At 47.5% G+C, this 21,357-nt stretch overlaps 1 protein-coding gene across 4 annotated transcripts in view; it reads left to right on the top strand.

The window, feature by feature from the left end:
- Positions 1 to 11,086, top strand: part of IKBKB (inhibitor of nuclear factor kappa B kinase subunit beta) — a 48,948-nt gene extending 37,862 nt beyond the window's left edge. For 2 of the 4 annotated variants that reach the window (XM_082444322.1, XM_082444323.1), the window contains exons 13-22: positions 542 to 665; positions 1,221 to 1,378; positions 1,531 to 1,592; positions 2,591 to 2,700; positions 3,938 to 3,987; positions 4,073 to 4,172; positions 4,365 to 4,512; positions 6,361 to 6,488; positions 8,645 to 8,735; positions 9,774 to 11,086. In XM_082444322.1, coding sequence (XP_082300448.1) covers positions 542 to 665; positions 1,221 to 1,378; positions 1,531 to 1,592; positions 2,591 to 2,700; positions 3,938 to 3,987; positions 4,073 to 4,172; positions 4,365 to 4,512; positions 6,361 to 6,488; positions 8,645 to 8,735; positions 9,774 to 9,839 — 1,037 coding nt within the window. In that variant the 3' untranslated portion in view covers positions 9,840 to 11,086. Of the gene's footprint in view, positions 1 to 541; positions 666 to 1,220; positions 1,431 to 1,530; positions 1,593 to 2,590; positions 2,701 to 3,937; positions 3,988 to 4,072; positions 4,173 to 4,364; positions 4,513 to 6,360; positions 6,489 to 8,644; positions 8,736 to 9,773 lie in introns of those variants that run through there. The other 2 variants (XM_082444324.1, XM_082444325.1) reach the window with 2 other exon arrangements.
- Positions 11,087 to 21,357: the final 10,271 nt, after the last annotated feature.

Raw genomic sequence — 21,357 nt, 5'->3', positions numbered from 1 at the left:
CCCCCTGAGAAGATGAGTCCCTCCGGCCCTCAGGCAGCCTTCCTCACTTGCACCCGCGAGGAGTAGCCCAGGTGAAGAGAGGAAAGGACATCCATCTTCAATTAATGTCAACCTCATTTAAACAGAGGACAGACGGTACTGCCCACAGGCCACTGAACTTGACCCACGTGACCATTTTGTTGATTTTTGAAGTCGTCTTCATATTTTAACAATTGATACGTGCATGCGATACCAAAAAATCAAAAAGATTGTACGGTAGGCAGTAAGTGCCTCCGTCTCCCCGGCTCCCCAGGGGAACCACTGCTGCCTGACTCCTGGGTCTACCTTCTGGGGTGTTCTGTGCGTCTGTAACTTTTGACGTGCCTGTGCTCTACCAGGGCACAAAAATGTCTGCAACCGTAACCAGGCCCAGCACCCGACACGGTTGTGCAGCAGCAGAGCATTACATAATGGAGCAGTGTAGACGTGCCTGCGAGCCCCGCGGGCAGGAGGCGGTCCGTCGCAGGCACCGCTCCCTGATGGTCGTGTGTGTCTCTGGCAGTGCAAGAGCCCAAGAGGAGCCTCCCGTTCTTCCAGCTGAGGAAGGTGTGGGGTCAGGTCTGGCACAGCATCCAGGCCCTGAAGGAGGACTGCGGCCGCCTGCAGCAGGGCCAGCGCGCCGCCATGTACGTGCCCGGTGGTTCGCCTTCGCTTGCTCAGAGCTGCCCGGTGGCCCGGCCGCAGGACGGTGGCAGAGGCGAGGGCCCGGGGGTGGCCACTGGGAGAGCAAGCAGTGGAACGCTAGTCTGGAAGGGTGGGACGGAGGGAGGCTCCATCAGACCTGACCAGGCCGGTGTGGTCCGCGGGTGGCACAGGGGCGCAGACGGGGCGGGGCTGCCGGACGGAGGGCAGCACCGGGACCGCGGAAGGGCTCGCTGCGGCGTGGGTCGGCCGCCCTCCCCTGACCGTCCTGCCAGGCCGGGCTGACTCTTTCCCCGGGTTGTGGCTGGTTTGGGTCACTTCGTGTGGTACTTGGCCTAATTCCAGTTTGGGAGCAGAACCTCAGCCATTGCTGAGGGCCAGGAGATTGTCGTTACGGTTATAGGTGGCTGCTCTTGTTGTGGTTATGCTAATTATAGCAGGGGCCTGCCGTGGTGTTCGAGGTGGTTTTGTTATTGTCCGGGAAATGGTACTTGGACGCCAGAGACGCCCCACGGTTCTGTTTCTCGGGGCCCCTGCAGGATGAATCTGCTCCGGAACAACAGCTGCCTGTCCAAGATGAAGAATTCCATGGCCTCTATGTCTCAGCAGCTCAAGGCCAAGCTGGATTTCTTTAAAACCAGCATCCAGATTGACCTGGAGAAGTACAGTGAACAGAAGGAATTTGGGATCAGTGAGTGTACGCTTTGCGATGAGTCTCGAGAGAGCGTCCCTTTCCTCTTCTTTCTGAGGTGTCTTTTGTCCCCTTGCCATTGAATCGCTTGTTTTCTGTTTTGGTTTGGGGATGTTTTCGTTTTGCTTTTAATTTATTTTCCTTCCATTTTTTTCCAGCGTCAGACAAGCTGCTGCTGGCCTGGAGGGAGATGGAGCAGGCCGTGGAGCTCTGTGGACGGGTAGGAGGCGCCCTGGGGTCCCCAGCCCGGCTGAGGGCGCGAGGCTTTCACTGCCGTCCTCCCCTTTCTCACTGCGCGCTCGGTTGAGCTTGTATGTCGAAAATGAGATTTTCCTCTCCCAACTATCTGCCCTCAGCTAGGACTTGCTGGAAAGAGGGGGAGAGGCAGGGGGTGGGGGACAGTGCAGGGGGCCCTGCCGTGGCAGGTCCGGGACCTGCACAGATTGGAGTCAGGATTACGACGTGAAGTGTCCTCTTTCCACGAGAAGGGGCCTTGGATGAAGGAGCAACACGCCGTCTTGTCGGAGGTTGTCCTAACCTCCTTGGGACATGAAATCCCCAGGAAAGAATGGGTCTAAAGGGCAAGTCTTAGGACAGTGTAAATCAGATGCCACTGAAAAGTGTTGATTATGAGGCCAGGGTGTGACGTGGCAGACCTCACACAAATGCAAGACTGTGGACTCCAAGGCTTTTTCCTGGACTTTGTCACCATTTTCCCTGTGAACTTGGGCAGGGAGTTTCACCTCCGTGTCTTAACATCTGTTTCTATAAATCAGTACCGATGTGCCTCCTTAAAGGTGGGTGTCCATCGGCAGTACCTTGTTCAACCACAGGGACACGAGCGCACCCCCAGTCTTGGCACTCGTGGGTGTAATCCCTGAGATAATGGACGAATTTGGAGAAGAGAATGTGCCCCAGCCGCTTCTCCACGCCAGGACCAGGCCAGGCCCCCACCTGCTCTGTCTCCTCTCACCCTAACGCAACCCTTTGAGAGCCTAGTTCACGGTGGAGGAAACCGCAGCGCAAGGTCAGGTGACCTGCCTGAGGGCCACGCAGCTGGCAGGTGGCCGACCCCAGATCCGACTGCAGGGCTCCAAGTCCGTGTCCCTTCCGGCTGGTCAGCTGAGGGTCTGCGGTGGGCCGGAGGGCTCCCCCGAGAACCCCGTGTCTCAGGAGTTTCTCGCTGCGTCCTTGGCCTCAGCACCGCTCTTCCTTCAGGAGAACGAGGTGAAGCACCTGGTGGAGCGGATGATGGCACTGCAGACGGACATCGTGGACCTGCAGCGCAGCCCCATGGGCCGGAAGCAGGGCGGGACGCTGGACGACCTGTGAGTGTGTGTGTGCATGTATATGTGTGAGTGCATGTTGTGTGAGAGTGAGTCTGTATGTGAGCGTGTGTGTGTGCGTGCATGTATATGTGTGTGAGTGCGTGTTGTGTGAGAGTGGGCCTGTATGGGAATGTGTGTGTGTGTGTGTCTCTCTCTTTGTGTGTGTGGGTATGAGTGTGTGTGTCGGGCTGGTTCGAGTGCGGTCCCAGTGGAGCCCCATGGGCCCACTCCCCCCAGAGCTCGGCCCCTGGGGGGTCATCTCGGCACGTGCAGAGATGAGCACGGACACACCTCCGTCACTCTGAGCCTCACAGGATAGAGAAGCGCTGTCTGACCTCACAGTTACGGGGACCAGTTCAGATAACGCCCCCAGCGGTGGCTCGTGAACTATGGAGGCTGCCGTCCCAGGAGCCTTTGCTTGACCAAAGTATCAGATTAGACGCCAGGGCTGCCCAGCCCATCCTCACTCGGCGTAGCCCGAGGAGCAGAAAGTAGAACAGGGGAGGAGCCTGGCAAGTCTTAGAAGGTGGGATGTGGAAACCTCATCTGAGTCTTGATCAGGAACTTGGCCTTGGCTCCGGGGGGGGGGGGGGAGGGCAGGGGGGTGCCTAGGCAGAGCAGCCCCGCCTGCAGCCCTGGGAGCGGACAGGAGGGGCAGGTGAGCCTCGGGGCCCCTCAGGAGCTACCTTCTTGGGGCTCAGCTGTGTCCTCTGATGCTTCTACTAGGATTCTTAGGACCAGACGCCGAACATCAGAAATTTAGTTATTTGTAGTCCATATTTTCTCAAGTCATTTAACCCTTTATTCTCCTCTGGTTTTCAAACGAAAGTCACCCCTGAAAATGTCAGCCCGTCTCACTGTGTTAGGGGCACTGGGAGGGCGTCTGTGTCTGCTCCTGGGCTTGAGTTTTCGGGGGCCGCGTTCTCCGGGCTCAGGTCCAGCAACAGACCGCACCCAGAGTCCCGATGGCAGGAGCCGGGCGGGCAGGGAATTCAGAGGAGACTCCTGTCCTGAAGATTCTGGAGGTGTTTGAGTTTTGATAATGAGGCGAGCCTTCCCTTGTCATGGATTTCACCTGTAACATCACCAGGAACGATCGTTTGCTCCAGTCGGGATGTGCTGCCCATCTGGCTTCTAGAAATCAGTAGTGCTGCCGGCAGGAGTTGGCCCCGGCGCTTCAGGTGAGCTTGTTGACCTCTGCTCGATGCTGACGAAGCTGCTGTCTCGTGTGTTTCAGAGAAGAGCAGGCGCGGGAGCTCTACCGGAGGCTGAGGGAGAAGCCCCGAGGTGAGTGGGCCACCTCCCATGTCCCTCGCTACCCGGGCACCAGGCCAGCCCCCCGCGGACTGTGCGACCCCGTCCCTCTTTGCAGACCAGCGAACCGATGGCGACAGTCAGGAAATGGTACGGCTGCTCCTGCAGGCAATCCAAGGCTTTGAGAAGAAAGTGCGAGTGATCTATACGCAGCTCAGGTATCAGGCCGCCTTCCCTCCGGCGGGGCGGAGCGAGGAGGGGCGGCGGGCTGTGTGTGAGGCCTCGCCCACTCACCTGAGCCCCACGGGACCTCCACCTGCAGTGGCCGAGCGGAGCCTTAACTGCCGGGGCTGCGTCCTGCTTCCTGCGACGCACGTGCCGCTGGAGCTTGTCACGTTTGTTCTTCACAGCAAGACTGTGGTCTGCAAGCAGAAGGCTCTGGAGCTGCTGCCCAAGGTGGAGGAGGTGGTGAGCTTAATGAGCGAGGACGAGAGGACTGTGGTTCGGCTGCAGGAGAAGCGGCAGAAGGAGCTCTGGAACCTCCTGAAGATCGCTTGTGTGAGTGACCCTCGGCCGGGCCCTGTGCTGCCGGCCCCCGCCCACGCGCCCGGTGTGGGGACCGCGGGGCTCCCGCCAGCGCTCCGCTGCTGCCGCTCACTTTCTACTTCTCTGCTCCGTGACTTGGTGTGAGTGGGGAGGGGCGAGGTGGGCGCCTGTGTCCTTGTGTTACTTGTGCGTGTGGTGGCTGTGATAAATCATCACAGTTATTCTCACGGTCCTGGAGGCCAGAAGGCCGCCCTCAAGGTGTCAGCGGGGCCGGGCTCCCTCTGGAGGCTGGAGGGGAGAATCCCTCCTCCTTCCTCGCCTCATCTTCGATTTCGGCGGCTCCCAGTACTCCTTGGCTTGTGGCAGCATCCCTCCCGTCTCTGCCTCTGTCTCCACATGACCCTCTTCTCTGCATCTCTTTTCTGAGTATCTCTTGTAAAAACACTTGTCACTGGATTCAGGTCCCACCCAGATAGTCCAGGGTGATCTCATCACAGGCTCCTTAGCTACACCTGCAAAGATCCTTTTTCCAGGCGAGGTCACACGCCCAGGTTCCTGGTGATCTGCATGCAGCCCCCGCGGTGCGTGCCCGTGTGGCCTGAGCCATGCCTGTGCCGTGCAGCACTCAGCCCGCACTTTCTGTGCCCGCCGTCTCAACGTAGCTGCAATCCCACTGAGTGTTGCTCAGAGAGAACCCTCAGCACAAAAGAGAGCCCCGGACAGAGAAGGGAGACGAGCCGGGTAAAAGCCGTGTCTTGGAAGCGAGCTGGTGGGACAGACCCCGCCGCTGTGAGGGCTGCAGGGAAGTTGAGGAGGTGACAGCAGAGCGACTTGGTCACGGATCAGGGGCGCACGGCTGCATAAGGTGGAGTGGCCGCCGCAGCCTGGGGCGTCAGAACACCTTGGTCTCCTTCTGTCCCGCGGATGGTGCGAGTCACAGAAAGTCACTTAGGACCTTTGTGTGTCTGTCTTCTACTTGGAAAGAGTAAACACACCTGCCTTCTAATTTCCTTGTAAGAGTTTGTTAAGCGACCCAACTAATGAAATAGAGCCCTCAGATCTCTCTGTATTTAGAATCTTTTTTTTTTTAATATAAATTTATTTATTTATTTTTGGCTGCGTTGGGTCTTTGTTGCTGCGCGCGGGCTTTCTCTAGTTGCGGCGAGCAGGGGCTACTCTTTGTTGCGGTGCACAGGCTCTAGGCGCACGGGCTTCAGTAGTTGTGGCACGTGGGCTCAGTAGTTGTGGCACGTGGGCTCAGTAGTTGTGGCTCGCGGGCTCTAGAGTGCAGGCTCAGTATTTGTGGCGCACAGGCTTAGTTGCCCCGCAGCATGTGGGATCTTCCTGGACCAGGGATCAAACCCGTGTCCCCTGCATTGGCAGGCAGATTCTTAACCACTGCGCCGCCAGGGAAGCCCCTAGAAACTTTTACCAAAAAGCACACCTATAGATACAGAAACAGTTTCTAAACTGAAATGCAAACCATCAAATAGCGAAGTTGACCTATCTCTCCAGGAGGAGCCTGTGTCTCATGGCCAGTTGTCTCATGAGAAAATACCCTGGTGTGGTGACTGGGACTTACCTGGCGGTCCAGTGGTTAAAGACTTCACCTTCCAATGCAGGGGTGTGGGTTTGATCCCTTGTCGGGGAGCGAAAATCCCACGTGCCTCTCAGCCAAAAAACCAAAACATAAAAAACAGAAGCAACATTGTAGCAAATTCAATATAGACTTTAGAAAGGGTCCACATCGAAAAAAAAAAAAAAAACTTGAAAAAAAGAAAATACCCTGGTGTGAATGCAAAATTTGAAACATCTGTTTGCTCCAAAACTGCTGACTCTCTTCCTGGTTTTGTCATCTAGAGCAAGGTCCGAGGTCCCGTCAGCGGAAGCCCGGACAGCATGAACACGTCCCGCCTGAGTCAGCCCAGCCAGCTGCTGTCACAGCCTTGCCCAGCCCCTGACAGCTTACCTGAGGCCGTCAAGAAGAGGTGCGTCCCTGTTCACCGCGCCCAGTGCAGGAGTCAGGGCGCGTCGGTCACCCGTCGGCGGGTCTGTGCGTGTTCCTCGGTGTTTGTTCCCTTTGCCAGGTGCTGTGGGGACAGATGTGGCGTTCTGCTCTCAGAGCTCCTCCTGACTTGCCGACTAAGGCTTCCTCGTCTGAGGTTGGGTTGCTCGTTGCTGGACGGGAGCCTTGGAAGTGCTGGCCAGTCCCCGCTTCCCGCGAGTCCGCCCATCGCGGTCTGCTCGTAGAACCAGGTCCCTGAGGGCGTGCCCTGGCCTCCACGCCTGAGTCACGTGTCACTGGTCCCTCCCGTGGCCTCTCCCTGCCCCACTCATCACCTGCACCCCTGCCGCAGAGCTGGGAGCAGAGCCCCAGAGCCCTTCTGGTGAACTTTTCCCTCCCTGCTTCCCCCCTAGTGCTGCCTCCAGGCTCCTCTGGTGAAATCAGTCTTCACAGGAGACCATTTTGATCGAGTTATTCCTCAAGTTATTTAGGGACCAGCCACGGCTTCCTGCTGCCTCGGGGTCCAAGCCTGAGCCTTCTCAGGCCTTCACGCCACCTCCCCATTCTGACCCACTGCTCCCGGGCAGACTCCTGGCTCCTCCGTCACGGGTCTTAAAGTCTGGTCCAGACCAGCAGCATCGGTGGGTTCTGGGTACTTGCCAGAAATGCAGATTCGGGATCAGGAGCTCGGGGTGGGGCCGAGCAGTCCTGTTGAACCAGCCCTGGCTGACCCTCCCGCACCCTGAAGTTCCAGAACCTTGGCTCCGCTGACACCTTTCCCCAGAGCCATCCTCCCTCTGCGCCCACCTCCTCCACAGCCCTGACACACGAGCACAGGGATCCTTCTCCTCCTGGACATGGTTAAAATCGGTTCCTGTGGGCAGATCTATAGAAGATAATATAGATTAATGATTGCCGAGGGCAGGGGGCGGGGCAGGAATGGGGAGTGACTGACGACAGGTACAAGGTTTCTTCTTGGGTGATGAAAACGTTCCAAAACTGGATTACCAGGATGGTTGCACAACTCCATAAATGTACTCGAACTATGGAATTGTGCACCTTAAATGGGTGAACTTTATGGTTTGTAAATTTATCTCAATACAGCTGTTTTTAAAAATCCTGTTCCTGTACTTGGGGGGTTTGTAGCCTGTACTGTTTTGGATTTTTTATGTTTAATTTTTTTAAATTTTTTATTTTTTTTGCCACTTGGCTGGCGGGATCTTAGTTCCCCGACCAGGGATTGAACCCGGGTCCTCAACAGTGAAAGCGCAGAGTCCTAACCACTGGACCGCCAGGGAAGTCCCTGTTTTGGATTCTTAATTCTCTCCCCAGCTTACTGTTAGCTCCTTGAGGATGGTAACCAGGTCCCGCGCCTCTCACGGGGCCTCTGGGGCCGGCCTGGAGCCTGGAGCCTGGTTAGTAGCCCATGGATGAGTCTGGGCAGCGCTGTGCTCTGTTCCTTCCATCAGTGCCCCCTTCACAGTGAGAGGAGGGGATCGAGGGCCCTTCCTCCTGGATTTGTCACTCTCTTTCCATGAGATCCTCAAAGCTCTGGAGAAGTCGTCCTGGAGGCCCAGGCCGCTGTCTGTGTCTCCACGCCCTCGAGCCGAGGTTAGAAAGGACAGACGGCTCGCTCTGCTCTCCTGTTTCTCACCGCGGCCGGTTCTCAGGGGGACACGTGCATTTCTCATCAGAGAGAAGGAGAGAGCGCAGTAAACAAATCAGTTCCCAGAACTTGCTTCCCCCACATCTCAGTGAGCTGGGGACACCTGGGGAAATTGCATGGTGTGTATATTTTTGTCCAATTCAAAAAGTGGAAAACAGGTGATTTGGGAGAGATCTTCAGATTGTGGCAGTTTGGAGAGAATCTAGTTAAGTCAGAAAGAGCTTTGGTATTAAGCCGGATCGCTGCTTTTCCACGTTGTGAACAGTGGTGCTCGTAGCTGGATTCGAGCTTCTGTAACAGCACTTAACTAGACGGATGAAATCACTTAGGCAATAACATGGTGTTTTAAGACACTCAGCCTCAGAATAATTATTTAATTTTTAAAATCTTTCCAGAAGCTCTTTAGCATATTTGCAAACACTTTTGAAAAGTTAACATTGACCACGTTCTAATAATTCAATCATTTTTCTTAGTGAAGACCTCGTGGCTGAAGCACACACCCTGTGCGCCCAGCTGGAAAACGCCCTACAGGACACCATGAAGGAGCAGGACCAGAGCTTAAGGGTAATGGCCCGTGGGAACCCCCGCTGCTCCACGTCCTTTCTTTCTGCAGCAAACGAGAAAAAGCAGATCGAAAGGCGATGCCGTGCTTCCTCGATCTCAGTGTACACTTAGGATTTTCTAGTGCATACTTCTTATTCCCCATGATAACAGTGCTGATGACTGGTGAATGTGTGCAGGTACTTTATGTGCATTATCTCATTTCATCCTCACTGTACTTGATCCTTACGAAGAAGGTAGCATCACTGTGAGAAGGCCTGTCCCCTGCTGCACCTTCTGTACAATTGCCGGGCGTCTGTGTGTGGGGCGCAGTGCTGGGCTCCGGGAACAGAGCAAGAGCCCGTCACCACCCCGCCTCTCAGGGACTCGGGGCTTAGCAGTCCTAGTTGTAGGGAGGCTGACCTAAAGAAAAACGAGTCCAGATGCAGGTGCGTTGAGACAAAGCTGAAGTTGCTGAGAGGATGCTAAATCATTCGCTTGGCTCTTTGGCCTTTTCCTGCCGATACGGTCACATGCTAGCGTCTCCACAACTTCTTATTTTGGGGAAGAATCGGAGGGAATACTGCTCGTTGTAATCACTTCTTATTTATTCAAGTGTCCTTCTCTGGTTTGGGGCTCTCTGTGTCTCTTCTTGCTGTTCTTCCTCCTCCGAGCCGTGTATATTCCGATCCTTTCACTGCCCGTTTGCACTTCTGCCAGAGGAAAAGGAAGTCTGACCAGGCCATTTCACCTGGCGAGGTTGGAAGTCGAGAGCTGAGATTAGCCCAGGGTACCAGCTGCCCGCAGTGAGCATGAGTCGGTGCTGGGAGCTGCAGTAATAATACTTAAATCGCCTTCCCGGAATCTCAGGGCTCCAAGCCCATCCGAAGAAAAGCTCCAGCACGGTTTTGCAGACGTAGCTCTAGCTCAGGGGTACCCTGCAGAAACAAGACTGTCTTAACGAGAGGCATTTAATTTCCTTCTAAACGGTGCTGGTTGCCTCCCGAAGAAGGCAGATGCCTGGGTGGCCTCGGTGTCTTTAACGTGCCCGTTGACTTTCAGTCTCTAGACTGGAGCTGGTTGCAGTCGGGGGAGGAGGAGCAGCACAGCCTGCAGCGGGCCTCCTGATGGTGGGCGGCCCCGAGCCCGCTGGGCTGCCCGGCCCGAGGCCCCCGGGGCCCCGCCGCATCGCGCCCGGTGTCCTCGGGACCCAGATGGAGACCTCGCTTCCCCAGCAGCCGTGACCGCCGCCGTGGACCGAGGGTGCAGCCCTCCGTGGCAGTGCCAGCAGCTTGTCTGCACGCCGGACGTCCTCCGCCACAGAGGCCCAGCAGACGTGGATGCCGAGCGCGGCGTCTGGGGAGATGGAGCCACGGCGGCCGCTGCCTCTGCGCGGAGACAAGTGCTCCAAGTACGGTGGCTGCACAGACCACTGGCCGCACGTCTAACTGACTTTCAGGACGAAGTGTGAACGGCACTTGGTGCTAGCTGTGCTCTCCTGACCCCTCCTGATCTCCAGAGGCCTCACCCACCTGTCTTCACAGCTAAGGTTTCATCGGGATCCGGCTTCTCTCGAAACCGTGGCTTCGGCCCGGCCCGGCCCGCTCCTCCCTCCTCTTCTGATTTCACGGCTGCTAACGTTTTCCTTCTGCCTACGACCTTGGGCCAGGTTGGGTGAGTGCTGCTCTCCCCGTCCGGAGTCTCTCCAGCCAGAGTGAGTCGCGGGTGCCAGGAGGGGAGAGCATCTCCCTTCCTGTGGGTCCCAAAGAGTCCCCGGGAGCCAGCTGCCATGGAGAAGAGGGAAAGAAGAGGAAGGTGTCTGTCAACCACCAGCTTGCTGACCCCTGTGCCCACACCCCCTGTCCATGGGTGTGGCGGGGTGGACGGGGCAGTTCCCATCCCTCGTATCATCCAACGGTATTATTAAATGGATTTATATTTAAAAAGCAGATTCTCTATGTTGTAGCATGACTCAAATCCCACAGTCTATTTTTATAATACCTCTGGTTGGGACTTCTGAACTCAAAGTCCAACTTTAATGGAAAGTTTTATGAAATTGAAGGGTGCCTGATCAAACAGTGCCAGAGCACCAGCACTGCCTCTTTGACGTTTCACAAAAGCCGCTCCTTCCTATAACAGCAGGAAAGCAAAGTGAGTTCACATGATAACAAACAGGCAAGTTTGGTTGGAGAAGAAAGTGGGACGAGAAGAGTTTCACAGAGTGCCTTCCATGGAGGCGGTACAGTGGGTTCTGTGTCAGGGAAGTTTGGGAAACGCTTCATGCTTTAACTGCCTCTTGGAGATTCACCTTGTGCACTGGTTTATTAAAGAATCTGAAAGATCTATAATAATAAACTGGCTTAAATCTGCCTAAATCCACTGTTTACCCAACTCATTTGACAGTAGAGCCTTTTTTTTTCTCCCGGGTGCATGTAACATTGATTAACATCCCAAAGAACTGAGTTTGATAAAGCGTGATTTTGGAAACACCGGTGAGGAGCGCAGTGGGACATTATACCAGAAAGGTAGGCTGGGACGGGGTCAGATTAGGGAGGGAATGAATGTGGAGTTAAGAGTCAGGGGCTGATTTTATAGGCATTTGGGAGCCACTGAAAAATTTTGAGCAAGGAAGGACATCACCAAAGCTAATGTTTAAAGCGAGTGATGTAACTGGAATATGCTAATTGGTTGAAAAAGTGAAAATTCTGGAGGTAGGACTTCCACTTCCAAAAGGTGGAGCAGATGTACTTTTTTCCTATTCCTCCTGCTAGTAAAGCTGAGATCCTTGGACGTTATTTATAAACAAAGATAAGAAGACCCCAAAAGGCAGTGAGAAGGAGGCAGACCAGCTAGGGACCTTGGCCCTGAGCGGTGAGGTGGTGGTGAGTTCCCTGGGTTTTCCTCTTGCCTCCTGTGTCCCTGACGGAGGCTGGAGACGCCGACCAATGGCACAAACAAAGAAGCTGCTCTCCAACTCTGTTAGATTCCTAGGTCTGCTGTAACAAATCACCACAAACTACGTGGCTTAAAACAGGCATTTATTCTCACAGGTCTGGAGGCCGAAGTCTGAGATCAAGTCCTCCAAAGTCCCTAGGGGAGATTCTGTTCCTTGCTTCTTCCAGCTTCTGGTGGGTCCAGGAGATCCTTGACTTAGTGGCTGCATCTCTGCCTCTGTGGTCACATTGCCACCTCTTTTTCTATCTGTCAAATCTCCCCTGTGTACCTTTCATAAAAAACCCTCGTGATTGCATTTAGGGCTGAGCTGGATAATCCAAGATAAGTGCCTAAGAGGCACATAATTTGATCAAGACCCTTAATTCGATCTCATGTTTTACAATATAAGGCGATATTTATAGATTCTGGGGATTAGGATGTGGACATTTCTTCCTGGGGGGCCACCATTGAACCCACTACAGTCCACCATCTAGCCCCCCAAAATTCACATTCGTCCCACATGCAAAATACATTCACCCCATCCCGAAAAGTCTCAACCCACTACAGAATCAACACTAAGACCAAAATCTAAATATCATCAGCTCAGAAGTCTTGAATCTCATATCTACATCAGGTTTGGCAGGCTCTGGGCATGATCCATCCTGTGACAAAATCCCTCCATCTGTGGGCCTGTGAAACTAGAAAACAGTTCATCTGCTTCCAAAATACAATGGTGAGATAGGCATGTGATAGACATTCCCATTCCAAAGGGGAGAAATTGGAAGGAGTAAAGGAGTCACTAGCCTGAAGCAAGTTTGAAATCTACCAGGGTAAATTCCATTAGGTTTCAAGTCCTGAGAATCATTTTCTGTCACTTGAGGCTCTGTCCACCAAACCCAAGGCAGCTTCATAGGCCTCTGCCTCTGCACCCACTGCCTCTGTAACTGCTCTTCCAGTCTCTTCCTTTGCACCCATGGCTCTGCCCTCAGAGTCATTCCTCCTTTGTCTTGACAGCTAGCACATGTTTACAACCAAGTAACTCTGTCAACCATTTCCTGGCTCTTGAGTTTTAGAAGTCCAATAGACTTATTCCATCCTCCCTCTGTCCTTTTCAGACCAAGCTTGTTTCTGCTGATATAACATTCTTAATAATCTTGTGGGTCTCCTGTGTATGTCATGGGAGTCCACACCGTTAACAAAAGATCCACAGGTCTTTCTTTAACTCCACAGAACTCCACTTCTGTTCCTGGCTTCTGCTGAGATGAGTGAGTGGGTCTGTGAGTCACACAAATAATCTCTTCAGCCAAAGGTTGTCCAGCTGCACTCTTGGACTTCTCTCCAACAGTGAGTTTTTTAATTTTAGCATCCTTTGCAATATGGATAGATGGAGAATCTCCTAAATCATCAAATGCTGCTGCTTTTCTTCTTAACAGTTCTTTCTTCAATTTATTTCTTTTGTCTTGCATTTTACTATAAGCAGCAAGGAGAAATCACACTACACCTTCAACACTTTGCTTGGAAATCTCTGCAGTAAAATACTCAAGTTCATTGCTTACAAGTTCCGCTGTCCACATAATGGTAGAACACAATGGCAGAGCCAAGTAACATTCGCATTTACCAACATTCTGTTCATGACAATGTATGTATTCTCTGAGACACTAGAAACATTTTCTACCGTGCTTCTCACTTTCTGAGCCCTCATCATCAATTTCTTTAACACTCATTTATACCAATAGTCTGTTTAAGGCAACCTAGGCTTTTTCTCTCATGCATCTCAGAATTCTTCTAGCATCTAACCATTATATAATTTGAAAGCCATTTCCACAGTTTTAGAGTTTTTTAACAGTAGCACCTCACTTTCCAGTACCAAACTATAACAAGTTGCCACAAACTGGGTGGCTTAAAACAAGAGAAATGTGTTCTCTCACAATTCTGGAGGCCAGAACTCTGAAATCAGGATGCTGGCAGGACTGTGCTCCCTCCAGAAGTTGTAGGGGAGATATGTTCCTTTCTTTTTCCAGCTTCTGGCGGCTCCAGGTGGTCCTTGGCTTGTGGCTACATCTATTCAGTTTCTGCCAATGTGATCATATTGCCTTCTCTTCTATCCGTCAAATCTCCCCTGTGCATCTCTTATAAGGACACTTGTCATTAGATTTAGAGCCAATCCAGATAACCTAGGGTGAGTTCCTCCTCTCAAAGTCCTTAACTGAATCACATATTTTGCCGTATAAGGTGATGTTCACAGGTTCTGGGAACTAGGACATGAGCATGCCTTTGGGGGTGTGCACCCAACTCACTACATCAGGTGAAGGGTCAGGACGGGGCAGCCTCGCAAAACAGGAGAAATGTAAACAATAACCACTCTATGGCAGCCAAACATCACAAAACATACTGCCCCACCTCTGCTTGCAAAGACCAAGGGGGAAACTTAAACTTCCACACACATCAGGCCATAATTAAGTGCCCCACTGGAGTGATGGGGTGAGGAACTGGGACTTTCATTGATGCTGGACAGTAACAAGGCCTCTCCTGCTGGTATCAGGGGAGACCATGTGGGGAATGCCCAGCAGGAACGAGGCGTTCCTGCCCGCAGGTGACAGCAGACCTACTGGGGAGCCGGGACTCCTATTGCCACCCAACAGTGAGGAAGAGCCCTTCCCACTCGGGAAGCCTGGGTTTCCACTCCCACTTGGTGGTGATGAGATAGCACCCTGCTTCCCCCACTGGATATCAGACAAGGCCTGCTAAGACAGGAATTAAATGAAAGCCAGAGTCTCATAACCTGAGACTCAGATGTCCAGGTCTTATTCCAAAATCACTCATCATACCAAGAGTTAGGAAAGCTCAACTGAGAAAAGGTAACCCAACAGACACAGACACCCAAGTGGCAGAGATTTAGAATTATCTGAAAAGGATTTCAAAGCAGCCATCATTTAAACATGCTTCAAACAATAATTACGAACTAGCTTGAAACAAACAAACAAAAAATAGAAAGTCTCAGCAAAGAAACAGAAGATATAAAGAAGAACCAAGTGGAAATTTTGGGACTGAAAAATACATGAAGTAAAATAAATGAAGTAAAAATATCAGTGGATAGGCTCAGCAGCAGAATGGAGGGGAACAAATCAGTGAACTTGAAAATAGAATGATAGAAATTTCTCAATCAGAACAACAGAGAGAAAACATTGGGAAAAAACAACAACAGAGCCTCAAAGGCCTGTGGGGCTATAACAAAAGAGCTAATATTTATGTCATCCAAGTCCCAAAAAGGAGAGCAGAGAAGAGGTGTAGCTGAAAAGTATTCAAAGAACGAATACGTGTAAATCCTTCAAATTTGGCAAAAATATAAACCTGTATATTCAAGAAGCTGAGCAAACCCCAAACAGGATAAACTCTCACAAAGAAAGAGATGTATATGAAGACAAATACAGTCAAACCCCTAACAACTAAAGATAAAGGGAAAAAAATGTGTATAAACTACAAGAGATACACCTTAGTTATGGGGAGTGGGAAACTATTTGAATGATAGCAAATTTCTCATCAGAAACCATGGAAGTCAGAAGAAGTGGCACATTTTTCAGGTTCTGGTAGAAAAGAACTGTCAACCCAAAATCCTGTGTCCAGCTAAAATATACTAGAGGCATATTCAGGAATGCCTTCTGAATGACGGGAGAAGTCACGACATTCTCAAATCAAAGAAAATGAAGAGAATTTGTAGCCAGTAGACACACCCTAAAAGAATGGCTAAAGGAAGCTCTCTAAACAGAGTGAAAAGGATAAAAGAAACATTCTTGGAACTTTGGTAAGTTAGGAAGAATAAAAGAAAGACTAAAAATATGGATAAATGTAATAGACTTTCTTTTCTGGAGTTTTCTAAGTTATGTTGGTGGTTGAAGCAGAAATTATAACATGGTTTGATACGGTTCTCTGTATGTACAGGAAGTATTTAAGACAATTTTACTATAAATGGGATAGAGTAAAAGATACAAAGAGAGGCAAGGTTCCTATACTTCACTTGAATTCAGAGGGAATTCGTAAGTTGACACTTTAGGCTCAGGTATCAAACTGTGATAAGATACGCATATATAATAGAATACCTAGAGCAACCTGAAAAAGGTATAAAAAGAGGTACACTCAAAAACACCATAAATAAATTGAAATGGAATCCTAAAAAATGTTCAAGTAACTTATAGAAGAGGAGGAAAAAGAAAAAGAGAAGCTAGAAGCACAGAGAAAAAACAGAAAGCAACAAAAAATGAAATGGGAGACTTGAGCCTTAACACATCAATAATTATATTAAATGTAAATAGACTGAAATGCAGCAATTAAAAGACAGATATTGGCAGAGTGAATCTGAAAGAGACCCCAATATATGCTGTCTACAAGAATCTCATTTCAAATATAATGATCAAAGCAGGTTGAAAGTAAAAGGATGGAAGAGATATACCATGCAAACATTAATCAAAAAATGCAGGAGTGACTATATTAATATCAGATAAATTATACTTCAGAGCTAAGAAAATTACCAGTGAGAGGGAAGAACATCATAGAAATAAATTGCAGCAGTCCATGAAAAGACATAGCAATCCTAGATCTATATGCACCAAACAACAGAGATGCAAGATATATGAAGCAAAAACTGATAGAGCTGCAAGGTGGAAAAGACAAGTCCACAAGCATAGTTGGGGGTGTTAACAATTTATAGAACAACTATATAAAATCAGCAATATATAAAGGATATAGAAGAACTCAACAGCACCATCACCCAACAGGATCTCATCAACATTTATAGAGCCTTCCCCCAACAACAACAGAATACATATTCCTTTCAAGCACCCATGGAACATATACTAAGATAGACCAAATCCTGGCTAATAAGACAAACCTCAAAAAACTTACAAAAATTGATAGAGTGTGTTCTCTGACCACAGTGGAATCACGCCAGGAATTAGTAACAGAAATATAGCAGGAAAATCCCAAGCATACGCAAACTAAAAAACATGCTTCTAAATAGCTCATGGACCAAAGAAGAAGTCTCACAGGAAATTTTAAGAATACATTGAACTGAATGAAAATAAAAATACAACATATCAAAATTTGTGGGATATGGCTAAACCAATTGAAAGAGAAATTTATAACACCAAATGACTTCAAGGACTTAAAAAAAAGAAGAGCAAAATAATCAAAAGCAAGCAGAAGGAACAAAACAAGAAAGATAAGACCAGAAATCAAAGGCATTGACAAAAAGGAAAACAATAAAATCAATAAAACAATGAGCTGCTTCTTTGTTAGGATCAAAGAGAGAAGACACAAATTATCAATATCAGGAATAAAACAAGATGATATTATCAATGTTGCAGATATCAAAAGAATAGGAAAGGAATACCATGAACAACTCTATGCAATAAATGTGACAGCTTAGATTAAATGAACCAATTCCTTGAAAAGCACAAGCTACCGCAACTCATCAAATATGAAATAATTTGAATAGCCTCATAGCCATGAAGGAAATTGAATTTGTAATTTAAAAATCCCTGAAAAAGAGATCTCCAGGCCCAGATGGTTACACTGGAAAGTTCTACCAAACAATGAAAGAATTAACACATTCTACACTATCTCTTGCAGAAAATAGAATAGGAGGAAATACTTCCCAATTCATTTTGTGAAGGCACTGTTAACATGGTACCAAACTAGACAAAAACAGTACAGAAAATGAAAGTTAACACATAAACATCCTCATGAATATAGATGCAAAAATCCTTAACAGAATATTAATGAAAATTCAGCAGTGTTATAACCCGTGACCAAGTGTGGGTTTTTTTTCCATGGATACAAAGCTGGTTCAATATTTGGAAATCCATCAGTGTAATCACATATTAAGAAGCTAAAGAAGAAAAATGACACGATCATATCAGTTGATGCAGAAAAACTCTGGGCGGTATTTAACACCCATTCAAGATAAAAGGCTCATAAAAACGGAAATAGAAGGAAACTTCCTCAACTGAATAAATAGTCATCTACAAAAACCCAACAGCAACCACTTTACTTAATGGTGAAAGACTGAGTGCTTTCCCCTTACATTTCAAATAAAGCAGGGATGTCCTCTCTCACCTCTGCTATTCAACGTAGTAGTAGAAGTGTTAGCACAATAAGGCAAGAAAAGGAAAGAAAAGACATAGGGATGGGAAATGAAGAGATAAAACTGTCCCTATTTGCAGATGACATGATGGTGGTTTATGTAGAAATCCCAAAGAACCTACAAAAGCTCTCCTAAAACTAAAAAGTGACTTAAGCAAAGTCACAGAATACAAAGATAAACATTCAAAATTCTATACTAGATGAGCACATGAAACCCCAAATTAAAAATACACTAGCATTTATAATTACTCAAAACCAAATTAATACTTAGGTGTATTAATATCCAACATATATAAACAGCTCATACAACTCAATATAAAAAAAAAACCTGATTAAAAAATGGGCAGAAGAACTGAATAGACATTTTTCCAAAGAGGAAATGCAGTTGGCCAACAGGCACATGAAAAGATGCTCGACATCGCTAATCATCAGGGAAATGCAAATCAGAACCACAATGAGATACTACCTCACACCTGTCAGGATGGGTATCATCAAAAAGAACATAAATAACAAATGTTGGCAAGGATGTGGAGAAAAGGGAACACTTGCACACTGTTGGTGGGAATGTAAATTGGTGCAACCACTGTGGAAAACAGTATAGAGATTCATCAGAAACCTAAAAATAGAATTACCATATGATCCAGTGATTCCACTCCTGGGTGTTTATCTGAAGGAAACGAAAAGATACATACACTCCACTATTTGTAGCAGCATTATTTACAGTAGCCAAGATATGGAAGCAACCTAAGTGTCCATCAACAGATGAGTGGATAAAGAAGATGTGGTACATCTATACAATGGAATACTACTCAGCCATAAAAAAAAGAATGAAATTTTGCCATTTGCAGCAACATGGATGAACTTGGAGGGCATTATGCTTAGTGAAATAAGTCAGACAGAGAAAGACAAATACTGTATAATATCACTTATATGTGGAATCTAAAAATACAACAAACTAGTGAATATAACAAAAAAGAAGCAGACTCACAGACGTAGAGAACAAACTGGTGGTTACCAGTGAGTGGGGCAGTGGGGGGGGCAACATAAGGGAGGGGGAGTGGTAGGTACAAACTACTGGGGGTTAGACAGGCTACAGGGGTGTGTGTGCAACATGGGGAATAGAGCCAATACTTTGTAATAACTAGATGTAGTGTAACCTTTAAAATTGTATAAAAAAATGAGAATAATAAGAAATTTGAAAATCATAAAATAAAAATGGATCCGAAGGCAAAAAAAAAAAACGAAAACTTAGGTGTAAACCTAACAAAACATGTATAGGACCTGTATGCTGAAAACTATAAAATGCGGATGAAAGAATCCAAAGAACTAAACAAATGGAGAGAAATACCATGTTTGTGGATTGGATGACTCAACAACTTAAAGTATCAGTTCTCCCCAAGTTGATAGTCAGGTTTAACACAATTTTTATCAGAATCCAAGCAATACTTTTGGTAGATATAGGCAAGATTATTCTCAAATTTATATGGAGAGACAAAGGAGCTAAATAGCTAAAATAATTCTGAAAGAGAAGAGTGAACTGGATTAATGACTCTACCAGTTTCAAGACATTCTAGTGGTTAGAGAAGTAAACACACAGATCAACTGAACAGAAAAGAGGAACCGGAAACAGACCCACACAAGTACAACCAACAGATTTTTGACAAAGGTGCAAAAGTAATTCAATGGAGGAAGGCTAGTCTTTTCAACAAATGGTTGGATATCCATTAGCAAAAAAAAAAAAATTGACCTGTCTCACACTTTATATAAAAAATATCTCAAAATGGATCATAGAGTTAAGTGTAAAATGTAAAACTACAAAACTTTTAGGAAAAATACAGAAAATCTTCAGGGTGTAGAGCTTGGTGAAGTTTTCAGACATTATATCAAAATCATGGCCCGTAAAATTTTAAAAATCAATAAAGTAGACGTCATCAAAATTGAAAACTTTTGCCCTGTGAAAGATACTTAAGAGAATGAAAAGACAAGCTCTAGATTTGGAGAAAATATTTGCAAACCATATATCTCACAAAGGATTCATCTAGAACATATAAAGCATTCTCAAAACTTAACTTTTTTTTTTTTTTTTTTTTTACTAACAATCTGATTAGAAAATGGACAAAAGCCATGGAGAGATATTTCACGAAAAAAGGATGCACGGGTAGCAATCATGTAAAGAGATGTTCAATAGAAATTCAAATTAAAATAATTAGTGATACAATATCATTATCACTTACAAAGGAAGTAAATTTTAAAATGGTGACAATATCAACTGTTAGTGAACCTGTGGGGAGCTGAATCACTCAGACTTTGCTCATGGTGTATAAAGTGGTGCCCTGGAATAGTTTGGCAGTTTCTTAAAAAAACTAAATAGATACCATATGACTCAGCAATCACATTCCTGGCATTTATCCTAGAGAAATGAAATCTTACATCCACACAGAAAGGTGTTCATTGCAGCTTTATTTTTAAGAGCCAAAAACTGGAAGCAACATTTCACACAACCGGTGAACAGTTAAACTGACTGTGATACATCATAGCGTGGAGGACTACTCAGCAATAAAAAGACACAAACTATTGACACATTCAACGATTTGGATAGACCTCAAGGACGTTATGCTGAGTGAAAAAAAAAAGCCAGTCTCAAATGGTCACATACTGTGTAGTTCCATTTATATAATGTTCTAAAAATGACTATGTTATGAGTTGGAGAATAAACGGAAATTAGTGATTTCCTGGAATTAGTAACGCTGGAGGGGTGGAGGGGGGGTGTTTAAGGGATAACCCGAGGGAGATATTTCTGGTAATAGAATGGTTCTGTATCCTGATTCTGGTGGTGGTTACACAAATCTGCCTGTGATGACACAGAGCTATACGCACACATTGAATCAGTGTCAGTTACCTGGTTTTTACAAGATGTAACCATTGAGAAAAACTAGGTGCAGGGTGTGTGGGACCTCTCTATAGTGGATTTGCAACTTCTTGTACATCTGTAATTGTTTGGAACTTCCTGTGAATCTATAGTTATTTTAAAATTAAAAGTTTTTTTAAAAAAGAGCAAAAAATCCCTGGAGGTAGAAGCCCAGTTTTGTGGATGGGTGTTGGGCTGGGGCTTGGGGAGAAGAGGAAGGTGTGGGCAGAGAGAAGGTAATGGTAGAAATGGAAAGAATGTGAGTGACATGGACACTTAGAAATATATTCTGTGTATATAAGAAGTGTATGTCTATTGCAGCAACATGGATGGACCAGGAGGGCATTATGCTTAGTGAAATAAGTCAGACAGAGAAAGACAAACACTCTGTGTTATCACATATGTGGAATCTAAAAACAAACCAAACGAATGTACATAACAAAACAGAAACAAACAGAAACAAATGTACAAAACAAAACGGAAACAGAAACAGAATGTACATAACAAAACAGAAACAGACTCACAGATATAGAGAACAACCCAATGGTTATGGGGAGGGGGGAGGGGAGAGGGACGGGGGAGGGATGTGATGGGGGTTAGGGGATTAAAAGGTACAAACTATTATGTATAAAATAAATAAGCTACAAGGATCTATTGCACAGCACA

Source organism: Balaenoptera physalus (assembly GCF_965194825.1).
Source record: "Balaenoptera physalus genome assembly, chromosome: 21".
NCBI classification, from domain to species: Eukaryota; Metazoa; Chordata; class Mammalia; order Artiodactyla; family Balaenopteridae; genus Balaenoptera; species Balaenoptera physalus.
Note: the sequence above shows the minus strand (reverse complement) of the source record. Positions and strands in the feature narration are given on the sequence as shown.